Raw genomic sequence first — 18,650 nt, forward strand, 5'->3', positions numbered from 1 at the left:
AGGCACTGTGGCTGTGGGATAGCAGGTATAGTAGGGAGAGATGGTGCCTATAGTAGCAGTGGGGGGGGGATAATAGCCTCTGGGAAGGGACTGGGGCTGTGGGATAGCAGGTATAGTAGGGAGAGATGGTGCCTATAGTAGCAGTGGGGGGATAATAGCCTCTGGGAAGGGACTGTGGCTGTGGGATAGCAGGTATAGTAGGGAGAGATGGTGCCTATAGTAGCAGTGAGATAATAGCCTCTGGGAAGGGACTGGCTGTGGGATAGCAGGTATAGTAGGGAGAGATGGTGCCTATAGTAGCAGTGGGGGGATAAAAGCCTCTGGGAAGGGACTGTGGCTGTGGGATAGCAGGTATAGTAGGGAGAGATGGTGCCTATAGTAGCAGTGGGATAATAGCCTCTGGGAAGGGACTGTGGCTGTGGGATAGCAGGTATAGTAGGGAGAGATGGTGCCTATAGTAGCAGTGGGATAATAGCCTCTGGGAAGGGACTGTGGCTGTGGGATAGCAGGTATAGTAGGGAGAGATGGTGCCTATAGTAGCAGTGGGGGGATAAAAGCCTCTGGGAAGGCACTGGGGCTGTGGGATAGCAGGTATAGTAGGGAGAGATGGTGCCTATAGTAGCAGTGGGATAATAGCCTCTGGGAAGGTACTGTTGCTGTGGGATAGCAGGTATAGTAGGGAGAGATGGTGCCTATAGTAGCAGTGGGGGGATAATAGCCTCTGGGAAGGGACTGTGGCTGTGGGATAGCAGGTATAGTAGGGAGAGATGGTGCCTATAGTAGCAGTGGGGGGGATAATAGCCTCTGGGAAGGGACTGGGGCTGTGGGATAGCAGGTATAGTGGGGAGAGATGGTGCCTATAGTAGCAGTGGGATAATAGCCTCTGGGAAGGGACTGTGGCTGTGGGATAGCAGGTATAGTAGGGAGAGATGGGGCCTACAGTAGCAATGGGATAATCTCTGGGAAGGGACTGTGGCTGTGGGATAGCTCATGGATTGGCTGAAAGGAACCACCAGAATAGAAAAAACATCACACCTTTATCAAAGCCTGGTCTGTCTGCATAAATGCATTACCTCAACCAACAGGAACCCTATCAGCTCAGATCTTTGGACACACACAATATGGTAGGACACATTATAGAGGCACACCACCATTGCTGATGTGCTTGGCAAAAAAACACCATTGTTATTCATTGCAATTAAAAATTGAAAACTAACTTGAAAAAAATATGCACCGTTTCTGCTGTGTGGCTGCCGGTTCTGTTACACTGATGCCTTAAATATCTGTGAAGGTTAATAAGCCTGCGGCCTACACCGGCAGCTGATGTGTCACAAAGTGGAGTAGAAAGAGGAGATCTGGGGTGTCGGATGTCTTGGCTCCCATCCATAACCTAAATTTAAAGCCATGATTTAATTGTATCAGTACTTTTCCGTTGATCTCCATACCCCTATTAGTGCCTCGTTAGCCAGCGCGCATCTCTGAAGGAGTCACTGATGTGTTGTGCTCTGTCCCACATAGGGTGCAGTGGGAAATAGAGCAGGTAGGCCGGCAGAAGGTGACACTACTGCATGATAATGCTGAGTCAGTGCTATTTTAGGCCTTGAATCAATATAAGGGGATTCAGTGACACTGCCCCCGGAGCCAGTGGTGTCCTTGACTTGTTCTTATGATTTGGTTGATTTTGCTTGTGTGCTTCATCCCCCCCCCCCCCCCTCCCCAGGCTGCAGTGCTATGTGGGCATTTGCTGTGTATTTTGCTTTATCTGCAAGGTACTGTGCGCAGTAAGGTCATGCTGCTACTCTCCTGGCACGTTGCACAGGTTCTGTTATTAGTCTGCATGTAGTATGGCTGCCAAGCAAATGTCCGCTCCCAGCGGCAGGACAGGTGGGATGGTATGGGTTGTAGTTCAGCAAGAGCTAGAGAGCCATAACTTTAAGTTCACTCTTATATGGAATGACTGTAACCCATTAAGTTATCACTGGTAGGTATGCTAAAGCCAAATGCATTAGCTCCACTTTGGAAGTTGTCTGTGAAGTGTTGCCATTAATGTATCAAGTGTTAAGCAGCAGGGTTGGTAGTATGGCAGCTTCCACACAAGATACAGATAAAAAAGACACTTCTGCAGATTTATCTGCAGCCCTTATAAAATCCCTTTTCCCGTAAATATTCATGGGTTACCCAAGAATGTCGGGGAAGGCTCGTACCCAAAGCTCTTATCACTTTATGCAGTTCTTATCCACCATACACTGTCACCTAATAAACGGAGCACTGTTTAACATTCCCTGTATGAGATTCTATATGACTAAATGGATAGGGAGGAAATTACTGTGTCCAAAATGGGAGGGGAGGGGGGAATGTTAAAAAAAAAGAAAAAAAAAAAAAAGGTCCTTTTTTATTTAGTGATATTGTTTGCCTTATGAATCACTTAAAGGAAACTTTTCTAAATATAACCTGAGCTGGTTACCTTTAAATGGCACATGAACTCCCAAGGGTAACCTGCCTGTTCCTCATTTGTTTCTGCAGTTTCTGTAATTGTCACAGGAGACTGCCTGTTTGAAACCATCTGTATTAAAGGAACTTCAAATAATAAAAAAAAATAAAACTCTGGAATTTATTTAGCAATAAGTTTGCCTCGGTGCAGTTACCCATAGCATCCAATCAGACGGTGGCATAACTTGAATTGCCTGTTATCATCCTAGTAACATTACATAATTTCAGTGATTGGCATTTTCTCAGTGCTACAAGCAAGTATTGCTGGGACATTGTAGCCAAGTGGGGGGCTCAGCTGTCACTTTCTCATGTGGCCGACACAGTAGGGGGCTAATTGAGCCTACTTTGGGTGACTTCCTTGATCTGATTAACTGTTGTGGGAAAAATTTCCCATCTGATGCCTGCACAGTTGTATCAAGGGATTTATTTACCTAGCTAATGCTATTTACTGTGATCTGTGCTGCCCTTTGTGTGCTGGCAGTCAGTGGGGTGTGCAAGAGGGAGGATGCTTGCTGTGGATATTTCATATTATGGCAGCAGTGTTTGACTCTTCTCCTTTTACCTAGGAGATTTGTCATAGAAAACGTTTTGCCTTTTCATATGATTTATCCGTAGTGGTGGCACCATTTAGCCATCATATTTTTGTCTGTGCATGATCAGTATTTAAGTGGTTAAACCAGTCGATCTTATTTTATCCCTACCGGGTCCATCATACATGTACGGATAAAATCTGTTTTGTATGATGTGCACAGAGGGCCGATGATCCCAAAAGAAATCAGCGTGCTGTGGATATTAGAAAGTTTGTGATCGGGCAGGCTTGAACATTTTTTATCTACTGCTGCCCCGTGTCCACTATGATAGTTGTCTGTAAAGTGTTGCCATTTATGGATAGAGTGCTAAGCAGCAGGGTTGGTAGTATGGCAGCCTCCACACAAGATACAGGTAAGGAATCTCTTATCTGGAAACCTGTTATCCAGAAAGCTTAGAATTATGGGAAGGCCATCTCCTATAGACTCCATTCTAATCAAATAATTCAAATTTTTAACAAGGATTTCCTTTTTCTCTTTTATAATGAAACAGTGCTTTGTACTTGATCCCAACTAAGATATAATTAATCCTTATTGGAGGCAGAACAATCCTATTGTGTTTGTGTTCAATGTTTAAATTATTTTTTAGTAGACTTAAGGCATGGTGATTCAAATTATGGAAAGACCCCTTATCCAGAAAACCTTAGGTCCCCGGCATTCTTTACAGATGAAGTAGACCCTTTTGCAGAATGCTGCCTGCTTCCTTAGCAAGTTAGAAAAGAGATGAGCAACCGCAACTGCATTTCACTTCTGCTGTTCCGGGTATGACCCGGTCAGTCAGATACCATGTGGGGAACAATCTTTTTGTATAGCCACCTTACATCTGGCCATTCTCAGGCCAATTATAGATGCCAACTGGCTCAGGCCTTCCAAACCACTTTCCAAATCTGTAGCGTATTGGCTTATGTACGGGGGCAAACATTGTCCACATCACTAGCCTAAATGCATCCGTGCAGTGGAACTAGCCAAACCAGTGCCGTGTAGGTGTGCTCACAGTCTGCAGTGTGACTAACTGTGCATTGTACTTTGTTTCCCCTTTAGGATCGCAGCAGAATGTACGACAGCCTGAATATGCACTCACTGGAAAATTCTCTCATTGAAATAATGAGAGCCGAACACGATCCCCTCAAGGGTGAGTACGTTTATTTAAGTGCCGTGTTTTTGTTGGGTTTGCTAAACCTTCGGTGTTCTCGGAGTGGTGACAGTGTTATTCTAGGACATGTGCCTTACAGAGGAGGAGGGGTGATGTAATACAAAGGCCTTTCATATATTATGGGATGTACGTAGGCTGAAGAGGAGAGTGACAAAAAGGAAAAGCACGAACAAGGACACCAGATATGACATTTACCCACTGCCAGAAAGGGATTATTGTTTTTATATTTCCCTAAAGGCCCATTATGTGCTGGTATTTTCCTGCTGCATTGTGCTCAGCATACAGGGATACTTATGCTTGTGTAGGTTATGAGAAAAATGAGATGGTTGTTTGCTGCCGATCGCCTGTATAATACCATAGCTGTCCATTTGGAGCTGGCTCTACACCTAATGGCTTCTTCGTCTGACAACAATGGCGCCTTATTCATGGCTGGAACTGCAAGGAAAGAAAGCAACGCCTTTATAACAGCTAGGGGAACCAAACACCAAGAAAATAATTATTGATTCACATCTATATGGTTCCATTAGACAGCAGCCCTTTCTGAAAGAACAAGGGGCTCAGTGTATGCTCTGTATACAGGTAGTTATGTCACAAGTAAATCCCATAGCGTCAAGCACAACCTTAACAGAGAACAACCCTTACAAAGAAGGTGCTGGTACTGGGTATAATGTTGTGACCCCTACACTATATGTGATCTGGCAGTAACCCCTGACTTCCAGGCTGCCCATTTATATGATGAGGCTTAAGAACTTCTTACCCATTAGTATCTTTGTTTCATTAGGCCACCAGGGTATCCCGTCAGGTGGCAAGCAAAGCAGCCAATTACAGCCACTGTGTGAAAAGTGAGATCAACGGGTAAATATCACACAGCCCTTCTAATTGGCTACTTTACTTGCCACCTGATAGGCTGACCCCATGCCCTTCCCATTCCCTGCCCGTGATTGACAGCTTGATATTGGGAGAACAGTGCTTTTCAGATCCCTACCATACAATGGACCTTCTCCAGATCCAGTTGAAAATTTGGTTTTTGCATTGCATTATGTTTTTATTTGACACAATTCCGACATTTGCAGCCAGCGACAACACAATAGCAAAGCTGTGTACAAAGGCTGAATTCGGCAGAATGCCGGTACCGTGCTATCTCACAGCGCTGCAGGGCAGAATAATGTTTCTAGAGGAACATGCAACAATGGGCCCATTTTATTATGGGCTGCCCCTAAATTCCTCTGCTATTTGCCCTTTACAATTGAAATAAAAAGCTGCTACGTGCCTTAATTTATTTAGGGCTTGGACTGCAACATGGCATGGCTTATTTGTGTAAATGGGATTAATAAGTCACAATTATAGAATTAGAATTATATATACTGATGTAGCATGAGAGTGCAGCTGCCTCGTAACAGAACTGTAGTTGAAGCTCCTTATGCACTGCCTGTTCTCCTGCTTGACCGGTAGGAAGAGTGTGCATACAATATCTGAAAGGCAGTGCACAACAACTAAAGATAATCTTGAACACCTTCGTGGGCCCATTATTATGAATATGTTGACCGACATTCTCATGTATGCTGCTCCATATGGGAGAATTGGTCACAGTTTGGGCTTCTGCCATTAATATTATTAATCACCATAGAAATTGCGCTTTGGGTCCCATGGGAGAAAGGTGCTTTACAAATGTTTCGTTGTTGTTGTACCTTATTAATCTTCATAGAAATTCAAAATAGATGGTATTTTAAGTACATGAAGGCCCAAACAGCTGCCCACAGGCCCAATAAATAGTGAATGCCTATGGCATCTTATAGTAGCCCCTCTGGCATTTACCAAAGTCTAAAGACTCCCAGTCCAGGACTGCCAGGGATTCATAAGGAGATGCTCCTGAACAGCCTCCCGATGATGGGGATTGTTATCGGAGGAGGCAATAGTTAAATTGCTCTCTGGCCCAGATGGACGCCCTGGCCTGTTATAGGGAAAAATTGTTAAATAGTGAGCTTGCATTCATAGGAAATCAATTCTTCTCTGTACCTCCACTTTTTTAATGCTCACCAAATCACACAGGATTAACACTTTATTTGCCCGCGTTCATTCCAAATTGGCAAACCAGTCTAATCTCCGTGTCCAATTGCCTCACAATGTGACCATTTCCCTTTGTCTGCGGATTTGCATTGCTGCCGCTTTGAGGCTGACGTTGAAGGACTTTGCGTAACAGCGACCATTTGTTTTACAAGGAAGGTGACCGAGTTGCCTTCAGTCTCTCAGTAGCCTCCTGTCCTCCAGCGTCAGCCCTACGGGCCTTTTTGTCTTGGTTGCTGCTGTTGTTGATGAGCGTTATGGATTCATAAAGCCAGCTTACATTTCCATGCCGTTGGTTGGCCGGTGTGTGTGTATATGTACATTCTTTCTGAGAAAACAAGAATGCCGGCCTTTGTGTGCAATAATAACTGCCCTCTCACTGTGCCTTTGAAACTGTGCAAGAATCCAAACAAGGCAGGACAGTGGCTCTTGTGTGCTCTACTGCAGTGCTGGAAAGGGAGCGAATGGAATGTTGGACACGTGTTTCAGATTTAGACGCTTCCCCTTTCTGCGGTGACTAAGCATCTTGTGTCTTTTGTATGTTTTGGCACACACAGCGAGCTCTTGTGTTTGATACTCAATAGGCATCCTCCCCTTTCCGCAGCACTGCGACATCACATGTGTAGGCTCAGTTTATTCATACTGTCATATGTGCCTGGCCTTGCTCTCTCTATATTAGTGCCCTCAGGGTTAGCATTTTAACCCAAAAACAAATGTTGCCTAATGAAATTGTTGTGCTAAGCAACTTTCCAATATACATTCATTACACAGCATCAATGGTTTTAAGGTTATTTGTAAATATAACTGCTTCTGAAAGCTGAGTCTGATATTGGGACATTACAGCAGAAGCCAGCTGATTCCCATGCTCCTTTGCAGGTTAGTCAGACTGCCTTCTGCTACATGGCTAAAACCATTGCTTTTTTTGAATATATATTGGACAGTTCCTTGAATTGCATTTTCTTCCATTAGGCCTTTTTTTTGGTTTTCTTCCTGATTAATATTTTAAGCTGATTTGCAAGCTCTTTTACTTCTGAAAATGCTGAGCCTACTTTGGCCCGTATGCAGCAGTCTTGGAAGCGCCAGGTTCCTTATCTGGAAGAGGACTAGTACCTGAGCGTTCCATGATAAGGCTGCCAGCCGGCTTGTTTGCTTTTGTGCCCTTATATGGGGCCTCGGCAAGGGTTTTCCAAGAGGAACTAACTATAGCTGGATTTTGATTAAAGCAGGTGCCAGATGGGAAACTTTTCTCACAAAAGTGGCAGTTTTTCTGATAAGCCACAGGAACGGCATCAACTGAGGCACTTACTCATGGAATATAGTGTCAGAGAAAAATAAGTGGAAAATAAGTAGAATACTTGCTTGTCTTTACTGGGCTGTAACTGGGAATTGTAATCCAATAAAGTCTAAAGGTGGCCATACACGCACTGATATACCGGTATATATATATAAGAACAAAGACCACTGGCACTCACGTATACAGCACAAAATTTGCCTGGGTGCAGCATCCAAAATCCGGAAACAAAGTAGAAAATAAAAGAAGCCGCTCTCACAGGACTTATGTGAAAAATAAAGATTCCTTTAATGAATGGTGGACTGACGTTTCGGCTGAACACCTCAGCCTTTCTCAAGATATCTTTAGATATATCTTTAGATATATTTATCTATCTATCTATATATCTAGCAAAATCCAGGAAAACATGATGTAAAATCAGGAAAAAGCACAAACTGAAATTCATTATAGTTTAGGGGACCACTGGGGGGGGGGGGGGGGGGGGGGGGGGGGTGTGGGGAACCCTTTGGGGGGGTGTGGAGGCCCCTGGGGTGGGATCCTGGTGGGCCCTGCACCCCCCCAGTCTGACCCTGGAGATATCAGTAAATGATTATCATTATCTATTTTAGTTCCCATGGCAAGTAGCTGCTACTATTAGCTCCATTTGTCTTCACCCTAAGGGCAGTGGCACACGGGGAGATTAGTCGCCTGCGATAAATCTTCGCTATTGCGGGCAAGTAATCTCCTTGAAATGCCATCCCACTGGCAAGAATGTAAATCGCCTGTGGGATGGCATGCACATCTCTTCGGTTTCTCAAAGTTGCCTAGGCAAGGAAACTTCGGGCGAGTTCGGAGAAACAAAAACTGCCCTAAGAAACCAGGCCAGTTCTAGGGTGTGGCAGAGAGAGCTCATTTTTCCTGGCCCCCTAACACCTGAGGAGCCCCATGAGAATGACCATTTATATTTGGTAATTTAACTATAAACTGAGATTGCTTAGTTCCCTGAGAAGAAGTCCCAGAAAACTAATAATCAAGGCTGCACATCCCGTTGTGTCGCTGGCAGGCTATAAAGCGCTGCCTGCTGTTTGTGTAGGGAGAGGTGACCCAGCAAGTACACACTGAGAAATCCACAGCGTTCAGCACATTTCTGGGCAGTGAGAGGCAGCAGAGCCTTTATCCGATTGGTTGGGAATCTAAGGCGTCTCTCTCATCAGAATTTAACCCTAAAGCATAGCTTTGTTTTTTTTGTTTTTTTTTTTTTTTTAATTTCTCACCAAATTTTTTTTTCTCACCTTAGGTCGTTTGAACTACCCCCATCCTGGGACTGACAGCCTTCTTATGTTAAATGGTGAGTACTTTTAATTCATGTTCTATTTATTTTTTTTTTTTTCATTTCAATGCAGCATAGGGGATACAATTAAAAACAATGGTGCATTGGTAAGGTGATTATCACTAGGAAAACCTATATTAAAAATATATATGTCTATGTATATATTAAATATAATGGGGTTTTTTTCTTAGTGTCCTGTGGCTTATGTGTTCGGTTTAGCCCGGTTTTTAGTGAATGCATTGGTGTATGTTTGTGATTTGCCCATTTACAAAGCCGTGGTAGGTTAAGGACCCACGGAACGGATAGATCTTTGCTATGGCGGGGAGACTAACTGCTCTGAAATGACTTTCCACAAGCAACAATAGGAGTCGCTGGTGGAAAGCCCTTCACTTGTGTTCCGAAGTTGTGCACTGATCAGCAGTGCACCAATCATTATTGGGTTTAGAGATGCCGATAGCTGGACGGTCGGCGGTGTAATACAAGTACAATTTGGCTATTGTTAGGGATGGAGGTCATAAAAGGCACAGTTAAAGCTATTACCTCATGGTCACATGAATTCTTCCCTTTTATTTAATAATTGGCTCTTTCTGATAGAACAGAGAATAATATGTTAAGCAGTGGAAAAATGTTTGCCTTTTCAAGGTGTAGGTTAGGTGTATAAGACTTTAAAGTTCCATTAATCAGCAGCACCGCTATCTTCCATCAATTAAACAGATTAAAATACATACCCTTTTCTTGTGTTTTTGTGCAGTCATTCAGTTATAATGCCCTGCCATGCATACTGTTCTTATCCTTTTGGCTGACATCCCATTAATTTATTTCCTGTACACGAAGACGGTTTTCATTGGAGCAGAAGTCCTGCTTTTTTTTGCAGTTTGTTTACCATCACGTTTGTTTGCTGCCACCTATCTGTTGTCTAAACATATCCCCCATGAATCCTGCCCCAAAGTCCTGCCCAATGTAACTATGTGGAATTAAAATGTAAAAAGCAGCTTTCTAGAAATGACACAGAGCTGGTAACAGCACACACTCAGCCAGCATTAAGTGTAAAGGCATTTAGGGCGTTTTTGTTTCCTGGTTTTAGTTTCCCTTTATAGAAAATTTACGATCTGAAGAATATATATATGCCTGTAAATAAGTCAGTTATATAACACGAGGTCTGTAAACATTGCTCTTGCTTACAAAGTGACATGTACCTTGTTAAAGATTTTATAACCTAGCAGGAGTTATGGGAGGGATCCCAGAGGTCCCAGAACAATTACCTGCAGTCTTAACATAGCATTTGTTTTATTTGTAAGCAGGAGCTGCATTCCTCTCATAGCTGCATAACATGGCCTACTTTATGTAAGGAGAGCTGGTATTAGGTGCTATGTCATTCTTTTATTCTTGTTTTGGCCATTTTCCCTTTTGTTGACCCCCATATATTTACACTGATATATTTTCTCTGTACAGTGAGAGGTTTTTTTTTTTTGTTTGTTTTTTTTTTTGGCTGCTGTTGAAGTCAATGAAAAATACTACAGTATGGCAGATCCTGCTATTAAACTTTAGCTTATAAGCTATTGCAAGCAAATGAAATATATTTTGATGCAAAACTGAATTGCTATCGTACAGCATACAAATGTGCCCCCAAGGAGCAGACACAACAAGGTGCCTATTCTGTCAGTACATTTGAGTTCATAGGGTATTGAAGACCTTAAAGCAAAACTTGATTTTCTTGGCTAGCCAATTATCAGGCCCACAAACTACATATATTTTATTGCATTATGATTTGTTCAACGCACGTATGGCCACATTGGTCTGACATGAGAACCAGATGAGATGCCCAGTGTCTTTCACTTCTGGATCAACAACTATGTTTCAATGGCTGGTATTGGCAGAGTCCGTTTTCATTCCTTAGTAATCGAGGGATCAGTGGGTTTGTATGGCTAATACTAAGGGAAGATTATTTTTAAAAAACATGCCCCATTGTCTCTGGGATGTGGATCAGTAACAACCAATTCGAACATAAAATGTTTCTTGTGTCTTTGAAAAAGAATTGGGTACTTTAATGGGTACTTATCATTCTTGGGGTGATGTTGCCATATATCTAATTACACCCCACATTGTGTCATCAAAAATGTTGGCTTTCATAGGGCAGGTATTTTGTGAAAGGCTTTAAAAAAAAAAAAAAAAATCTCTAAAAGATATTTATAAGGTGTTCAAAGGGGGGTAGGGGTGTTTAAATTAACTAAGCAGTTAATTGTGACCTTTTGTAGCAGGGGTTAATAAGCAGAGACCATCAAAGCAAAGACCTTTGCCCTTTAGGGGGGAATAATCATTTTTTATGGCTATTGATCCAGTCCAGCTCGGTGATTGAACAATCGCACAACCCACCGAAATGAATCTTATAGCAGCATTTTAACAGGCATTTCATCGAGAATCCAGAAGGTCGTCCATAAATCTTGTCACCAGCAGAGCTCTAAAAATAATCTATAGTGATAGAGAGTGTACTGAAATGCCTCATCTATTGATCGGTTATTTAGTTTTATATCGCTTAACATTGCTATGCAAAGATCTTGCCAGTGGAAAATGTTGGTCCTCCCCCTATCCTCACATGCTCCCTTTCTGTTTCCATTTACATTCCTGGATAAGAAGATTTCATTTGTATTTTGGTTATAGAGTAGCAGAAAGCCATACCAACTGGCCAAAGCTCAGATTATTCATGCATTACATGAACATTGGCACCAGAAAAATAATCAGCTTACATGTCCATAGGCAAAGGTTTCTGAGACGAGGATGGTGCATTCTGTTCCCCACCGGCCATCATATTAAAAGAAAGAAGGGTGCTCACTAGCTAGGTGGCCTTTACCTGAAAATCTCCCAAGCAAGTACTTAGCCATGAATTTTTTTTTATTTTTTTTTTTAAAAAAGCTGGTCATTATCAGAGAAACAAGTTGCGTTCTAGTTGCTGTGGTGCTTAACAATTTAGCACCCCAAGTGTTTTTTCCTTGATTATAGTTTAAGCCTTGTACAGCAGAATTAGGTAGTGGTTACTTTAAGAGACGCTGTGCATACAGTGAGTTATGGACTGTGTGGAATTGGAATCCTTTTTACAGTTTTCAAATATAACTCTTCATTGTCGGCAGGAATTAAAACACACCTTCTAGAACAGAACAGCTCTAAAGTATAATTGAGGGCACTGTTAGGTTCAGGCAATTTTCATGCAAATCCCAGTACTGCTGTATTTCATTTAGCTTGGTCCAAAGAATTGGAGGGCCAACTTATTCACTATGCACCTGAGAAAAAAGCCAATCCCTTCAAAAGATTTTCTTTTTACATTTTGCCCATCTGCATTTAGTTGCGACTCTGCGCATAGTAGAAATTATTGTGCCATTATGCTTAAACACTTATAACAATGTCTAGCTGGGCATGTGTTCATGCCTATAATACCATTTGCATACTTTTTTAAGAATAAATACTAGTGGGATAATAGCCTCTGAGAAGGGACTGGGGCTGTGGGATAGCAGGTATAGTAGGGAGAGATGGTGCCTATAGTAGCAGTGGGGGGATAATAGCCTCTGGGAAGGGACTGTGGCTGTGGGATAGCAGGTATAGTAGGGAGAGATGGTGCCTATAGTAGCAGTGGGATAATAGCCTCTGGGAAGGGACTGGGGCTTTGGGATAGCAGGTATAGTAGGGAGAGATGGTGCCTATAGTAGCAGTGGGATAATAGCCTCTGGGAAGGGACTGTGGCTGTGGGATAGAAGGTATAGTAGGGAGAGATGGTGCCTATAGTAGCAGTGGGGGGATAATAGCCTCTGGGAAGGGACTGGGGCTGTGGGATAGCAGGTATAGTAGGGAGAGATGGTGCCTATAGTAGCAGTGGGGGGATAATAGCCTCTGGGAAGGGACTGGGGCTGTGGGATAGCAGGTATAGTAGGGAGAGATGGTGCCTATAGTAGCAGTGGGGGGATAATAGCCTCTGGGAAGGGACTGGGGCTGTGGGATAGCAGGTATAGTAGGGAGAGATGGTGCCTATAGTAGCAGTGGGGGGATAATAGCCTCTGGGAAGGGACTGGGGCTGTGGGATAGCAGGTATAGTAGGGAGAGATGGTGCCTATAGTAGCAGTGGGGGGATAATAGCCTCTGGGAAGGGACTGGGGCTGTGGGATAGCAGGTATAGTAGGGAGAGAGGTGCCTATAGTAGCAGTGGGGGGATAATAGCCTCTGGGAAGGGACTGGGGCTGTGGGATAGCAGGTATAGTAGGGAGAGATGGTGCCTATAGTAGCAGTGGGATAATAGCCTCTGGGAAGGGACTGTGGCTGTGGGATAGCAGGTATAGTAGGGAGAGATGGTGCCTATAGTAGCAGTGGGGGGATAATAGCCTCTGGGAAGGGACTGGGGCTGTGGGATAGAAGGTATAGTATCAACCCAACCATCAACCCTTAACTTATTTTTAAAGTACAAATCACAATCCCCTGCTGACAGCCTGCCTGGAGAATCTGAAACCTGTAGATCATCTACTACTGGAGAATTATTTCCATATACAGCAGTGGTTCTCAACCTTCCTAATGCCGCAACCCTTTAATACGGTTCCTCATGTTGTGGTGACCCCCAACCATAAAATTATTCCTAAAACCATCGGAAATATGTTATTTCCCGATGTTTTCCAATGGTCTTAGGTGAAAGGGTCATTCGGCCCCCAAAGGGTTCCTGACCCACATGTTGAGAACCGCTGATATACAGACACTATCATTCACATATCTAGGACAGATAGTGCATTATAGACATCTTATAAGGTTACCTTCCTGTCGTAATGCTTTGCATTGTTTGTCTTTCTCAAATATCTTAATGTTCCTCACTGAGAGACTGTGCTTGTATCAAGCATATTTACAGTAGAAAAATCTAGTTCCATGCATTCCCTTCACAAATTGTAGAATTTTAATGCTCTGGAAAAAAAAGAATAACATGGAAGCTGCAGGGCATTCTCAGCTGGGTGCACTTCTGTGACTCTTTTTAGTATGTGTAATTGTATAATGCAGATGGAATAGAAAGCTTGCTGTGTCAGTATATTCTAGGGATGAAACAGAGATCACCATCTTGCTATGGGCTGAGTCAGCACTGATCATGTGACAGGACATGTGACTGGTACAGGAAGTCTAATCATAATATAGCCATTGCCTGACTGGAAAGGTAGGGGGTTTGGCTATGTGTTTAGTGGTGTGTGTATAGGTGCAGCCTATAGACAAAAATATACGCTTAGTACAAAGCTTTTGTTGCTCTATCTAGTATTTCTAGTCTAATAATAACCAATTCAGTAGCCGCTTGGATGCTATAAATATGGTTTAAGAAGGTGGCAACTGTTTTACTTGTAATCTGCAGCAGAACACACTTATGTAGCCAACATGAGGGGAGTCAAGATAGATCTCTCCCTATTCATTTAGCCAGTTAACTAAAACACTAATTGAGGTCAAAACTGCAGAGTTTTGTTAGTGCAGAGTCGTTGAATACATATGATTATTTAGAGAGAAATGTATTTTCCGAATACAGAAAATGAATATTTTTTCTAATTTATAGAACTGTGAGTATTTTCTGCGTTTTTTTGCATGACTTTTGTGTATTGTGAGACAAATTTTACGCGTCAAAATCGTATTTGTCGCAATAAGTATGAAAGTTTGGGATTCATTTAAGCTTCGGTATTGTGACTTTCCTTGGGCCGGGTTGGTGCTGCAGAGTGCCATTGAGCCCTATGGGAGACTTTCCTTGGGCCGGGTTGGAGCTGCAGAGTGCCATTGAGCCCTATGGGAGACTTTCCTTGGGCCGGGTTGGAGCTGCAGAGTGCCATTGAGCCCTATGGGAGACTTTCCTTGGGCCGGGTTGGAGCTGCAGAGTGCCATTGAGCCCTATGGGAGACTTTCCTTGGGCCGGGTTGGAGCTGCAGAGTGCCATTGAGCCCTATGGGAGACTTTCCTTGGGCCGGGTTGGAGCTGCAGAGTGCCATTGAGCCCTATGGGAGACTTTCCTTGGGCCTGGTTGGAGCTGCAGAGTGCCATTGAGCCCTATGGGAGACTTTCCTTGGGCCGGGTTGGAGCTGCAGAGTGCCATTGAGCCCTATGGGAGACTTTCCTTGGGCCAGGTTGGAGCTGCAGAGTGCCATTGAGCCCTATGGGAGGCTTTCCTTGGGCCGGGTTGGAGCTGCAGAGTGCCATTGAGCCCTATGGGAGACTTTCCTTGGGCCGGGTTGGAGCTGCAGAGTGCCATTGAGTCCTATGGGAGACTTTCCTTGGGCCAGGTTGGAGCTGCAGAGTGCCATTGAGTCCTATGGGAGGCTTCAAAAAACATGCACAGAAGGATAAAAGTCAGAAAGGTTTTCCTGCCATTTACGATCGTTCAGATACGAAAATGTTGTGACTTTCTGATCGCCAATACAATATTATCGTGGCTATTGCGATTTTTTTTGTGATCATCAGAAATTATCGTATCTAATCTGAGTTTAACCCATTTTGGGGATTCGAGCTCGTACTTTGTTGTATCAGCCCCATATTGTAAAATATAAGACAAAATGGCAAGTGCTTTTAAACCACACTTAGAACTTTGAGAGAACTTCTGATAACTGATATAAAAACAGGGTTTGGGGGGACATTATTTCTTATAATACACAAGCTTTTGACACTTAAAGTCGCGGTTTCCTAAAGAATATTTATGGGTTTTATAACATTGTTATAGGACATTTTAACAGTGTTTTGCTCATTAGAATATAATCTCAAATTTAGGGAATAATGCTGATATTTTCAGGCATATTTACTAATATATTATTAGAGGAGGAAGAATTTGCAGCATAGGGCATCTCAGGACTGGGACTGTTAAGGGTGTCAAGCTTTTATTTCCTTTGCCATCCATGCCGCCACCGCCCTTATTTACGCCCTTTCTGCGAATGAGCTTCGTGTTGGCTTAGTAGTTGCATAAATGAGTTTTAGCATTTGCTTTTACAGGCGGTTCAATACAATGCAATTGCTTGTGACTTGGATAGAGATTTGTTTATTGCTTACAAGGGGCTTTTGTTGAAGCAACACAGAAAGAAAAGAGGAGGAGGGATAGAAACCCCTTCATTCTGGTTTTGTGCCAGTCCTTTTCAGTACAGGAAGGTCAAGCACTACAGCTCTTATATTGTCTTTGGTGAATGTACAAACTGTTCTTTAGAGTGGACATTTATTTAAAAATTCAGATTCAGGTTTTTTTCCATAATGCTGTTGGCTTACCATTTGCTTTAGGGGAATATGACTGTCCTCTAAACCAGTAATCAGAATCAGAATATGGCCAAATATGTGCTGTACTGTATCCTGAATTTCATATCTTGCACCGGATGGAACTTCTCAATCAGAACAAATGTGCTTTTAATTCCATTATCTCCATGGAAATCTAAACATTCCTTTATGTGACCTTACATTTTCCTGCAGTTTTGTGTTGTCCCTGCTGTGGAGTAATCCATTTATGGCCCTATTTGGCTAACCAGTGTCCAGTAACACCAGGCCACGCCCTGACAAATTACTGTAAGGGAATTATAGCATCCTATGGAAGTTAGAGAATGATAAAACTGCAAAATGAGACGACAAGGCAGAGGTCCCCAACCTTTCTTACTCGTGAGCCACAGTCAAATGTAAAAAACCTTTGAGAACGAGACAAATATCATAAAAGTTCATGGAGGAGCCAAAAAAAGGGCTGTGATTGGCTATTAGGGAGCCTCTATGCACACTATCAGCTTACAGGGGCTTTATTTGGTAAGGAAATCTTGTTTTTATTCAACCAAAACTTGCCCCCAAGTCAGGAATTCAAAAATAACTACCTGGTTTGGGGGCACTGAGAGCAACGTGTTTTTAACAAGCCACTTTTTGAGGATCACTGCGGTATGGGATACCTTATCTGGAAACCCATTATTCAGAAAGTTCTGAATTACAGAAAATCTCCCAAAGAGTCTATTTCAGGCAAATAATTCCTTTTCTCTGTAGTAGTAGTAATAATAATAAAACAGTACCTTGTACTTGACCCAAACTAAGATATGATTAATCCTTATTGGCAAAACACTCCTATTGGGTTTATTTAATGTTTAAATTATGTTAGCAGATGCAATGTATGGAGCTCCAAATTATGAAAAGATTCCATTCTGAAAAACTCCAGGTCCCAAACATTCCGGATAATAGATCCTATACTTGAACTGTCTTCATGAAACCTAAGAAAAACAAAAATGACCGTTGGCTAGTTATAATTAAATAAGTTATAATTAAAAATGTATGTCAGCCCTTTAACTTGACATCAGATCTAAATGCCTATTTATGCTTTCACTTTTAAATTCCATAAGTGACCTACAGTAAGCACCTAATATTTATATTTGTATGAATGTATACACATATTGGTATGATCATAAAATGGACAAAGGATGAAATTACTGAATTTTGGCTAAATTGCTACATACTTAGCTTGTTAAGTGTCTTATGCTTTTAGCTTTTAATACAAATTTTGTGCCCAATAATGTTTTTTTCAGATGTGTTTACATTAGGTTAAAATAATTTTTTTTTTCAATTGACAATTTGTCCTTTGTTTACATGCAGCAAGGAGTTATGGGAGAAGACGAGGTAATTCACTTATCTTTTAATAACTAAAATGCAATTAACATTTACTGGGAATCTTCTAATCAATCCTGCCGCATCTTTTATGATTCGTGCTTAAAAAGTCAATGGCTAAGACATAATGAAATTAAGTTAATTGTGGTGCTGAAATTCTGGATTTTCACAATTAATCACAATATTAACGCTTACAGTTGCCTGGATAACACTCATTTCTGTATATTTTTTTTTAAGTCTGTTCTTCAATACAGTCAGGGCTTTGGATACCTGGTTGTAAAGCTGAAAGTGTCAATAACACTAAAATGCAAGTTGATCTAATTGAAAAGTTGGTGGAACTGGAGTTATTTTGAGAATGCATGTGATGTTAATCAGTAGAGTGCAGTAATCCATTCACTTTGCTGTTATCAGTGTGCCCAAGTCTGATCATGCACGAAACTGGAATAGCATGGAAGTCCTCATGGGGTGGAGATACATAAGACAAGTAGTTATTTGGTATAAAGTTTAAACAGAGAAGATGGAGATAGTTGTGATTCTGTCAGTTGAGGGATGTAGTAAGTGTAAATTTTTTGACCAGAGAACAGGACTTTTAGAAACCAAAGTGGTTGCCTGCAAACTTTTAGGATTCATGTAATAACAGAGGCAAAGTTTGCATTGGTTCTAGTAACCTACAGTAACCAATAAGCAAAGGAGCATTCCCCTGTCAGCAGTTTAACAGCATGCATCTGATTCGCTGCTACAATTTACTGGGTGTTGTTTATTACACACCAATATTTCTAAAATCTTTTGTTGATTCTGTGACAATTCCCTATTCGGTCTATCACTTCACCCTGCATTGTTTTATAATCAGATAACTGCACCCTGATCGGGGAAATATGTGTGCCTTTACATAATGCTCTGGGCATTTCTGCACTAAAGGTCAAAACAGCCCTTTTATTTTGTAGTTCTGTTCCTTTGCATGACATCTGTGCATGGCTGTTATAGACTGAGGAAATATGTAATAGCTTTCTATGCACCAAAATAATTTTAAATAAAGTTTTTTAATATATTTTCAATGCATTTGATCATATATAGCGCCTACAAATTACACAGCACTTTTCAATTATTTATATTTTTACAATACTCTAACAATCAAGAGTTGCAGAATAATAATTGACA

General features: G+C 42.0%; 1 protein-coding gene across 4 annotated transcripts in view; it reads left to right on the top strand.

The window, feature by feature from the left end:
- The window catches only part of cpeb2 (cytoplasmic polyadenylation element binding protein 2), a 52,460-nt gene that overhangs the window by 15,936 nt on the left and 17,874 nt on the right, over nt 1-18,650 (top strand). For 2 of the 4 annotated variants that reach the window (XM_002938640.5, XM_004911230.4), the window contains exons 3-5: nt 4,119-4,209; nt 8,862-8,912; nt 17,481-17,504. In XM_002938640.5, coding sequence (XP_002938686.3) covers nt 4,119-4,209; nt 8,862-8,912; nt 17,481-17,504 — 166 coding nt within the window. The remainder of the gene's footprint in view (nt 1-4,118; nt 4,210-8,861; nt 8,913-17,480; nt 17,505-18,650) is intronic. The other 2 variants (XM_004911232.4, XM_004911231.4) reach the window with 1 other exon arrangement.

The sequence above is a fragment of the Xenopus tropicalis genome, chromosome 1 (genome assembly GCF_000004195.4).
Source record: "Xenopus tropicalis strain Nigerian chromosome 1, UCB_Xtro_10.0, whole genome shotgun sequence".
Taxonomy (NCBI): Eukaryota; Metazoa; Chordata; class Amphibia; order Anura; family Pipidae; genus Xenopus; species Xenopus tropicalis.